The following is a 10430-nucleotide window of genomic DNA, read 5'->3' as shown; positions in this document are numbered from 1 at the left end:
ACCGAAACAGTTAGAGGATCGATGCAAGTGGCTCGAGGAGAAGTTTAAAGCTATGGAAGTCACTGAAAGTTATCGAGGCATTGACGCAAAAGAGCTGAGTTTAGTGCTAGATCTTGTTCTCCCTCATAAGTTTAAGATGCCTGAATTCGAGAAGTACAATGGGACGACTTGCCCAGAATCTCATATCACCATGTTCTGCAGGCGAATGGCTGGATACGTTAATAATGACCAGCTATTAATACATTGCTTCCAAGACAGCCTTGCAGGGGCAGCATCCAAGTGGTACAATCAGTTGAGCCGTGCCACGATTGGTTCATGGAGAGACTTGGCGCAAGCATTCATGAAACAATATAGTCATATGACAGACATGGCTCCTGATAGAATCACCCTTCAGAATATGGAGAAGAAGCCGAGCGAAAACTTTAGGCAGTATGCGCAGAGATGGAGGGAGGTCGCAATCCAAGTTTAGCCACCGCTCTTGGAAAAGGAAATGACCATGTTGTTCATTAACACTCTGAAGGCACCGTTCATTACACATATGTTAGGAAGTGCCACAAAAAGCTTTCCTGACATAGTCATGAATGGCGAGATGATTGAGAACGCCATCAGGAGTGGGAAGATCGATGCTGGAGAGAGTAATAGAAAATCAGCTTCGAAAAGGAAGGAAAACGAGGTGAACAACGCGAGCATGTACAACAAGGGTTACTCGAAGTCAGTAACAGTGAGTCAGCCAGGAAAGGCGGCTGCCAATCAGCAAAGCTCGTCGAGACAGGAGGTCGGTACAAGGCGAAATACGGAAAGGCCCCAATTCACGCCAATTCCCATGTCATACAGGGAATTATACCGAAACTTATTCGACGCACATGTAGTTTTCCTTTTCTATCTGAAGCCCTTACAGCCCCCGTACCCTAAATGGTACGACGCAAATGCACAGTGCGACTATCATGCGGGAATCACGGAGCATTCTATAGAAAACTGTACTGCCTTCAAGAAGTTGGTTGAAAGGCTCATTGGTATGGGTGTCGTTAAATTTGATGAAGCCACCAAAGCAGAAAATCCATTACCAAACCATACTGATAGTGGAATAAATATGATGGGCGAGGACAGAAAAATTAAGGCAGACATTACGGACGTGAAGACTCCTTTGAGATGGGTCTGGAAAGAGATGGTGAAAAGGGGGTTAATTACTTCAGAAGAAAGCTGTGAGAATAGGGGGAACTACTGTGAGTTCCATTGTGAAATGGGGCATGAAATCCAGGAGTGTACGGAGTTCAGAGCCATGGTACAGGGTATGATAGATAATAAGGAGATGGAATTTTGTGAAGGAATTCAGAAGGAGAGTCATGTATGTACGTCAGAGTTGGCATTGGGAGTTCCAAAGGCTAACCATCCTGTGGTCATCATCTCACGACCTAAGAATAGTGAGGCTGGAGCGCGAGTAGCACCAAAGGTTATCATTCAAAAACCGACCGTGTTTACTTACAAGGATAACAGGAGGGTTTCTTGGAATTACAATTGTAATGTGACAATCCCAGGGAAGGAGGACCATGATGAAGGAGGGTATGACAAACAGGTGAAGGCTCGAGTAGAGCCAATAAGAGAAGAAACTTCGATTGGAAAGAAGAAGAAGGCGGTCGAACCTGAATTGGTGGTCAATGAACCAATCAAGGAGGAGGAAGCTAGAGAGTTCTTGAAGTTCATAAAACATAGCGAGTACAGCGTTATGGAGCAGCTGCACAAACAACCAGCTCGCATATCTATGCTAGCTTTACTCCTGAACTCGGAGGGACATCGGAATGCACTACTGAAGGTGCTAAATGAAACTTATGTGGCCGACGATATCTCTATTAACAAGTTGGATCGACTGGTTGGTAATATAAGCGCTGATAACTTCATCTCTTTCAGCCATGACGAAATACCACCCGAGGGTATGGGATCTACTAAAGCTTTACACATCACTACAAGGTGTAAAGGGTGCATATTACCGGGGGTTCTGGTAGACAATGGATCGGCATTAAATGTATTGCCCCTAGCCACGCTCAACAGGCTACCTGTGGATAGTTCGCATATGAAGTCGTGTTAGAACGTGGTTCGAGCATTCGATGGTACTGAGAGGGGGGTCATGGGAAGAATTGACATTACCTGTCAATTGGCCCAACTATTTATGAGGTGGACTTCTTAGTTATGGACATCAAGCCTTCTTACAGTTGCCTATTAGGAAGGCCATGGATTCATTCAAGAAAAGTGATACCGTCATTGTTACATCAAAAAGCTGAAGTGGTGTCGAAAGGTGGTTGTGACGATAGACGCCAAGAAGATATCATTGCATCTGTGACCAACGATGCGCCTTATCTAGAAACGAGCGATGATGCAATCGAATGCTCTTTCCGTTCCTTGGAGTTTGTAAATACAACATTCATCCGTGAGGGAAACAAGATCTCGATGCCAAGAATATCCAAGACCACAGAGATGGGTCTGCAGTTGACTGTTGGAAAGGGAGCTTTGCCGAGAAGAGGATTGGGGAGATATCTTCAGGGCCGAGTTGAGGCTCCAGTGTTGAAAGACAAGTAGGACCGTTTTGGCTTAGGATACAAGCCAGATGCTAGGCAGAAGAAGATAGAGCAGGAAAAGAAACTAATGAGAAGAAGGGCTCGTTTGACAGGGGATGAAGTTGAATGGGAACACATGACCTTTCCTCACCTATCCAAGACTTTTGTATCGGGAGGATTTGTCTATCCAGAAATGCTAGGGGTCAGAAGTATTAACACGAAGCTTGAGAGTATTCATGTCGTATATGAAGAAGCGACGCGAGGAAGAGCTTTGCCAGATATTCGTCCTTACGAGTCGGAAAGGGAGCTAAACAATTGGACTGCAGAAGAAATACCTGTAGTTTTTAGGATTTCCTCAGAGTAATGTCCAGAACACCCTTATTGCTTTTTAGCCTAGAAGTGATAAGGATTCCTTTGTGAAATAGGCTCATGTCCAGAAAATCGTTATTTTAATAAAGTTCATGTTTGCAATCATTTTTGGAGCAAATCTTTCTTTCCATAAGAGCAGTTATTTTAAGTTTCTCTTAAACTACACTTGCATTTCATTCATGACCATATTCCACCAAACAAATTCCTGAATCCATTTTGTTTTTCATACTTACAACAGGTCACACGATATCAATGATGCGAATGTCACTCATACAAATTTAGAGTCTCCTTTTGAACGAAACGTGTGTTTAGAGGAATCGCATGATTTTGAAGGCAACGAAGACTGTGGTTTGTCTCCTGACTTGTTAAAGATGGTAGAAAGGGTCGAGAAACAAATCCTACCTCACAGGGAATCAATAGAAGTCGTGAGCTTGGAGGAGGGTAAAGAGGTGAAGATCAGATCGGATATCTCTGCAAAGAGAAGACAGGACCTCACTGAATTACTTCGAGAGTTCAAGGACGTGTTTGCATGGTCATACCAGGATATGCCGGGGTTGAGTACCGACATGGTAGTCCATCGTCTCCCTATAAGAGAAGATTGTAAGCCAGTGCAGTAAAAACTCAGAAGGATGAGGCCTGATATCGTGTTGAAGATAAATGAGGAGGTCCAAAAGCAGTTTGATGCAGGATTTCTGAAAGAAGTCAAGTATTCTGAGTGGGTGGCTAACATCATACCAGTTCCAAAGAAAGATGGAAAAGTACGAATGTGTGTGGATTACCGGGATTTAAACAGGGCTAGTCCAAAGGATAACTTCCCATTACCCCACATCGACACATTGGTAGACAATACTGCGGGCTTTTCACTGTTTTCCTTCATGAATGATTTTTCTGGGTATAATCAGATAAAGATGCATCCTGAAGACATGAGAAAGACTACGTTCATTACGTTATGGGGGACGTTTTGTTATAAAGTGATGCCGTTTGGATTAAAGAATGCAGGAGCGACATACCAAAGAGCCATGGTAGCCTTGTTCCATGACATGATGCACAGGGAAATCGAGGTTTACGTTGATGATATGATCGCGAAATCTAGAACGGAAGGCGAACATGTGCGGGTCTTGAGAAAGTTATTCTTAAGATTGAGAAAGTTCCAGCTCAAGCTTAATCCAGCGAAGTGCACTTTTGGGGCTAGGTCAGGAAAGTTGCTAGGCTTCATAGTCAGTGAAAAGGGAATCGAGATTGACCCAGACAAAGTTAAGGCAATACGAGATTTACCTCTACCTCGCACTTAGAAAGAAGTTCGGGGTTTCCTCGGAAGACTGAATTACATCGCTAGGTTCATTTCACAACTGACTGAGAAGTGTGACCCTATATTTCGTCTTCTGAAGAAACATAATCCTGGTACTTGGGATGAAGAATGCGAAGAAGCTTTTAACAAGGTGAAACAGTATTTATCTGACACTCCAGTGCTGTCACCACCTAGCCCGGATAGGCCGCTGATATTGTATCTGGCAGTATTTGATAATTCCATGGGGTGTGTGCTAGGCCAACATGATGAAACGGGGAGAAAAGAAAGGGCGATATATTACCTCAGCAAGAAATTCACTGACTGTGAAATGAGATATTCGCCTATTGAGAAGTTATGTTGTGCATTGGTTTGGACAACCCGAAGATTAAGGCAGTACATGTTATACCATACGACTTGGCTAATCTCAAAGTTAAACCCGTTAAAGTATATGATGGAGTCAACTGCTTTGAATGGGAGAATGACCCGATGGCAGATCTTACTGTCTAAATTTGATATTGTCTATGTGAGCCAAAAGGCTGTGAAAGGGAGTGCAATTGCTGACTTTCTAGCTAGTAGAGCTCTGGAGGACTACGAGCCGTTGAGTTTTGATTTCCCAAATGAAGACCTGATGTGTATAGCGGCTACTGAAGAAAATCCACAAGAAAGTCACGGTTGGAGGTTAAACTTTGATGGAGCCTCGAATGCCGTGGGCAATGGAATTGGGGCAGTCCTAGTGTCCCCGAATGGTGATCATTATCCTTTCACTTGCAAATTGGATTTTGATTGTACAAATAACATGGTAGAATATAAAGCATGCGTCATGGGTATTCGTGCAGCTATAGAGCGAGGAATCAAAGTGCTAGAGGTCTATAGAGATTCAGCATTGGTGATATATCAGCTTAGGGGCGAATGGGAAACGAGAGATCCCAAATTAATCAGTTATCGAAAGTTGGTCATCGAATTGATTAGGGAGTTTGAGGACATCACTTTTTGCTATCTCCCACGAGATGAGAACCAGATGGCTGATGCACTAGCTACTTTAGCCTCCATGATCAAGGTGAACAGACACGAGGATATGAAGCCTATCCAAATGAGTATCTATGAAGACCCGGCTCATTGCTACAATATTGAAGAAGGAGAAATCGATGATAGTCCTTGGTATCAAGATATACTATGATATGTAAAAAATCGTGAGTATCCTGGCCAGGCAACGGAGAATGAAAAGAGAACTCTGAGAAGACTAGCCATTGATTACGTCTTAGATGGGGAGATCTTATACAAGAGGGGAAAGGATCAAGTTCTGCTAAGATGTGTGGACGTTGTGGAAGCAAAGAAAATCTTGGAGGAAGTCCATGAGGGCATCTGTGGAACGCATGCTAGTGGTTTCACAATGGCCAGACAGATTATGAGATTCGGGTACTACTGGTCTACCATGGAAGGGGATTGCATCAATTATTCCAAGAAGTGCCATAAATGTCAAATCTATGGTGATAAAATGCATGCACCTCATTCACCTCTTCATGTCATGACTTCTCCATGGCTTTTCCCCATGTGGGATATGGATGTTATCGGGCCAATATCGCTGAAGGCTTCAAATGGGCATCGTTTCATATTCGTGGTTATTGACTACTTCACCAAATGGGTAGAAGCTGCTTCGTATGCTAATGTTACAAAGTCATCAGTCAGTAAGTTCTTGAAAAGGAAAATCATATGTCGATATGGGATGCCTGAAAGAATCATATCCGACAATGCGCTGAGCCTGAACAACAGCTCAATAGCAGAAGTCTGCAGTCAATTCAGGATCAGACATCACAATCCATCGCCGTATCGCCCAAAATGAATGGTGCAGTGGAAGCGGCTAATAAAAATATAAAGAATATTGTGGGGAAGATGACTGAGACTTACAGAGACTGGCACGAGAAATTATCGTTTGCCCTCCTTGCTTATCGAACGACAACCAGGACCTCCACCGGGGCAACGCCCTTCTCCTTAGTTTATGGCATGGAGGCAGTCTTGCCCATCGAAGTTGAAATCCCTTCTCTCCGGGTTTTGTCTGAGCTACAATTGGATGAAGCAGAATGGGTTCAATCTCGATACGATCAGTTGAACTTGATAGAGGGAAAGAGGCTAAAGGCTATTCAAAGACGGTCGGATGTCCCGAAAAGAATGATGCCACCTACAACAAGAAAGTCCGACCAGAGAATTTCACGAGGGGACTGGTGTTGAGAAAATTCTTCCTCTACAAAAGGATTTTAGGGAAATGGATGCGAATTGGGAGGGTCCTTATGTTGTAAAAAGGCCTTTTCTGGAGGAGCCCTGATCCTGGCTGAAATGGATGGGAAAAACTTGCCTAATCCGGTAAATTCAGATTCGGTGAAGAGGTACTTTACTTGAAGAAGGGAGGGAACCAAGGTGAAAACCCACAAAGGGCGCTTTGATTCCAAAAAAAAAAATGGAGAGGTTAGGGTGAAAACCCGCAAAGGGCACCTTGAGACCAAAGGGGATTTGAGTTGAAAACCCGAAAAGGGCGGCTCAAATTTTGATTGTCACGTAGTAGTCTTGTGGTATCTAAATCGGCAGAAAGGAATAGACGACATCTTGGGGCATCAACAAAATACTGTGAATCTCCTAAACACGTGTTGAATTCAGAAGGGTCTTCAAAAGTTGTATAGAGAAACCCAAGCAGAGATATCTGGGGCACCTGATCACAGTATTTTTATTGAATTCATTATTTTAGAATATTTCATTCTTTTTTTTTCAATATAAATGTCCCCAGACAATTCCTCTATCATTGACAACCCATTGCGAGCTATGCTCCCAAATTAATTTTGTTTATGTTATCGTTATGATCTTTCCGCAAGCATGTTGCATTAGAATGACGGTTAATGGGCTAGTAAAACTTTCACAAGGGAAGTTTTTTATATTACTCTAGAAATTTCTAAATAATGCAGGACCCTGAAGCAGGACTATTGTTTAGACCGGGTTAAAAGGTCGAAGATATCTAGGGGTCAAGAGTCAAAATTAAGATTTCCAAGTTTTGACGAAGCGTTGTTGTCACAAAGGAAGCCTTAATGAGCAATAATGACTTTAAACATTCAATATTCATTTTTCATGACATAACATTCAAATGTCATTCACACACGTCTAGTTAGGAGCATTTGATTCATTTGATCATGACATCCTAATCACTAGGCATAATTAGGTTCATCATACAGTCATGTTCCACGAGAGAGTGTCGGTGGAATCATAAAACCTTATCTCTCGAAGTTGCGGTGGAGCGGGGTGAAAGATAATGATCTTGTCTTCATGTCTTGGCGTGAAGTAGATCGAGATCGAAAAAGTCGATCTTGCCTTCCCATCTTGGTGGCGGCGAGATCAAAGAAAGCAGATCTTGTTTTCATGTACTGGCGTGAAGTAGATCAAAGAAACAGATCTTATCTTCCCATACTGGTGGCGAAGCAGATCAAAGAAAGCAGATCTTGTCTTCATGTACTGGCGTGAAGTAGATCAAAGAAACAGATCTTGTCTCCCCATACTGGTGGTGGAGTAGGTCGAAGAAAACAGATCGTGTCTTCATGTACTGGCGTGAAGTAGATCAAAGATAGTAGGTCCTGTCTTCCTATATTGGTAGCGAAGTGGATCGAATATACATATTTTATCTTCCTATGCCGGCGGTGAAATAGATTGAAGATTACAGATTTTGCCTCCCTAAGCAGTAGTGGAGCAGATCGAAGATGGCGGATTTTACCTCCCTGAAGTTGCAGTGGAGTACATTGAAGCCAGTAATTCTACCTCCCCGGTCGGCAGTGGAATCGATTGAAAAAGCAGATCTTGTCTTCATGTATTAGCGTGAAGTAGATCGAATATACAAGTCTTATCTCCCTGAAGTTGCAGTGGAGCAGACAAAAGTAACCAATCCTATCTCCTTGAAGTTGCAAGGGAGTGGATTAAAACCGCAAATCTCATCTCTCTGAAGTTGCAGCAGAGCATATCACATCAGATTTACCCTTAAGTTGTAACAGAACAAGCTGAAGCTATAAGTCTTATCTCCCTGAAGTTGCAGTGAAGCAGATTAAAGATAGCAGATTTTGTTCTTTTGAAAAGCTACAATGTATGAACCCTATCTCCTTAAAGTTGCAATGGAGTGGATCAAAGTGCTAGTTCCTATACCTCTAAAGATGCAGTAGGAAGGAATGAAGCTACTTAAAGAAGAAAAGCATCGAAGAAGTTTAAGGCTCAGTAGGACCAGGCATAATTGGGCCATGTAGTCTTTGCTCTATTCCCGTTACACGACAATGAGCAAAGAGGGGCAGCTGTAATAAGGCCCAATCGGCCTGGGCTTAAACACAAAATACATGACCCATTAAAGAATAAGCCCAAACAAAACAACCCTGGCCCAAAGCAAAAACAAAAACAAAAAAAAAAGAGAACCTAGCCCTAAGGAGCGCCGCAGCAAGCCCCGAATGCACCCAGCAGCCTCCCCACCTCCAATAGACCCCGATCGGCGCACGTTTCGGGACTAGCTCCTCCATGCACGCGCCGTAACCTCCACGATACCTGCAAAAACTGATTCAAAGAGCCCAAAGGAGAAAAACAAGCAGAAAATAGCATTTTATTTTTCTTTTTCAGGCTATAAAAAGCCATCTTTTAATCTGTAAAAGGGAGGGAGAATAGACAGAGAGATAGACAAAAAGAAACTGAAAGAAAAGCATTGAGAATATAGATTGTTTTTTTATTCAAGGTGAAATCGGTTTTTTTTATTTTTTATTTTTCTATTTTATTTTCTTTTGCGTTTTTGTTCTTTTAAAAAGAAATAACAAAAAAATTTACCTCATTCACCGAGGACACCGGACCGATGGCCATCTCCGTTGTGGTCGGAGCGCTGGCGTGGGCCGAGGGACGGTGCGAGGAAGCTAGGGGACACCCTAGCAGGGCAAAAAACCCCCATTTAACTTTTGGCTTTCCCTTCTTTTCAATCTGATGTAGGTTTTTTGAGAAAGATGTGTTTTAAGTTGAAAGTCAAAACGGCGCCGTTTTAAATTGCTAGACCCGCGCGGTGACCCGACCCGGAGGGGAGGATCCGCGCGCTCTGACGTCAGGTGGTACATTTGCGCAATTGGCCCCCCTCTTGCAACACGTTTCAATTAAATCTTGTTTTTTAAAAAACTTGGGTCGCAAATTTTAATTTTGTTTCAATCTGGTCCTTTGCTGTGCAGCATTTTCGAAGGTGGGAATAATTTCCCTTTTGGTCCTCCATTGTTGTGCACGCATTCAATATGGTCCTGTCTCTAAATTCTATTCAAAATTCGCCCCGTTTTTTCGTTTTAATTCAATTTGATCCATTTTGAGCAAAACTTTTATTTCATTATTATGTTTTTATAAAAAATAATATTCTTATTATATTATATATTATCATTATTACTATCACTATTTGTATTTATTCACATGCATTTTACTTATATAACACATATATATGCATTTTCATATAGCATTTACCTTTTTTATACGATATAACGTGTATGCATATTTTAGTATATATTTTTAAGGTTTCAAGTATGTATATACTTTATACCTACGTTTTTGTTTTTTTTTACTTTCTTTTTTTCCACGCTTTACACTTTATATATACATATGCATTTTCTCTTTTTATTTGGAATACATGTTTTTGTGTTGTTTTATTGGGTATATTTTATTCCTTTTATTGGTATGCATACTTGTGTATGTGTTAGATATATGTGTACATATGTTTGCGACTTTATTGTTATATTTGTATATATGTATTTGCAAATATTTATTCATGTATGCTGAAAATTAAAGGATCTGTATCATATTGTATGTTAGCTCTTTAACATACCCTCTTGAAAATATATTTTAGTTTTAATCCTTCATCAAAGTTATTTTTTTGATTTAAAGGTTTTTTTGAAGAAAAGTATTTTTGCAAGTTTGGGATTTTCGAGGGAAATTGAGCCCTAACGTATTGGGTTCTGATTTTCTTTGGCAATCCCAAATGACCGAGAATATTTTTATTCAAAATGCATAAAAATCATTTTTGGGAACTTAACTTGTTGTGCCCTAACGTATTGGGTGTGGCATGTTACTTTCTCGAAATGAAGATTTTCGTATAAAATAAAAGTGATATTCAAGTTTGAGGATTATGAGGAATTGTACCCTAACGTATTGGGACTCGATTTCTTTACATGACTTGAACAGTTGATTATCCTTTT

At 41.4% G+C, this 10430-nt stretch overlaps 1 protein-coding gene across 1 annotated transcript; it reads left to right on the top strand.

Annotated features, from left to right (window-relative positions):
- Positions 1 to 577: 577 nt before the first annotated feature.
- On the top strand, positions 578 to 2083 carry LOC105778924 (uncharacterized). The gene has a single exon (XM_052629274.1). It carries the CDS (start codon positions 578 to 580, stop codon positions 2081 to 2083), a length of 1506 nt encoding a protein of 501 aa, XP_052485234.1.
- Positions 2084 to 10430: the final 8347 nt, after the last annotated feature.

Source organism: Gossypium raimondii, chromosome 4, assembly GCF_025698545.1.
Source record: "Gossypium raimondii isolate GPD5lz chromosome 4, ASM2569854v1, whole genome shotgun sequence".
Taxonomy (NCBI): Eukaryota; Viridiplantae; Streptophyta; class Magnoliopsida; order Malvales; family Malvaceae; genus Gossypium; species Gossypium raimondii.
Note: the sequence above shows the minus strand (reverse complement) of the source record. Positions and strands in the feature narration are given on the sequence as shown.

What these genes read in the sequence shown, in the direction of transcription:
- LOC105778924 (XM_052629274.1), top strand. Translation starts at nt 578, where the DNA reads ATGAATGGCGAGATGATTGAGAACGCCATCAGGAGTGGGAAGATCGAT.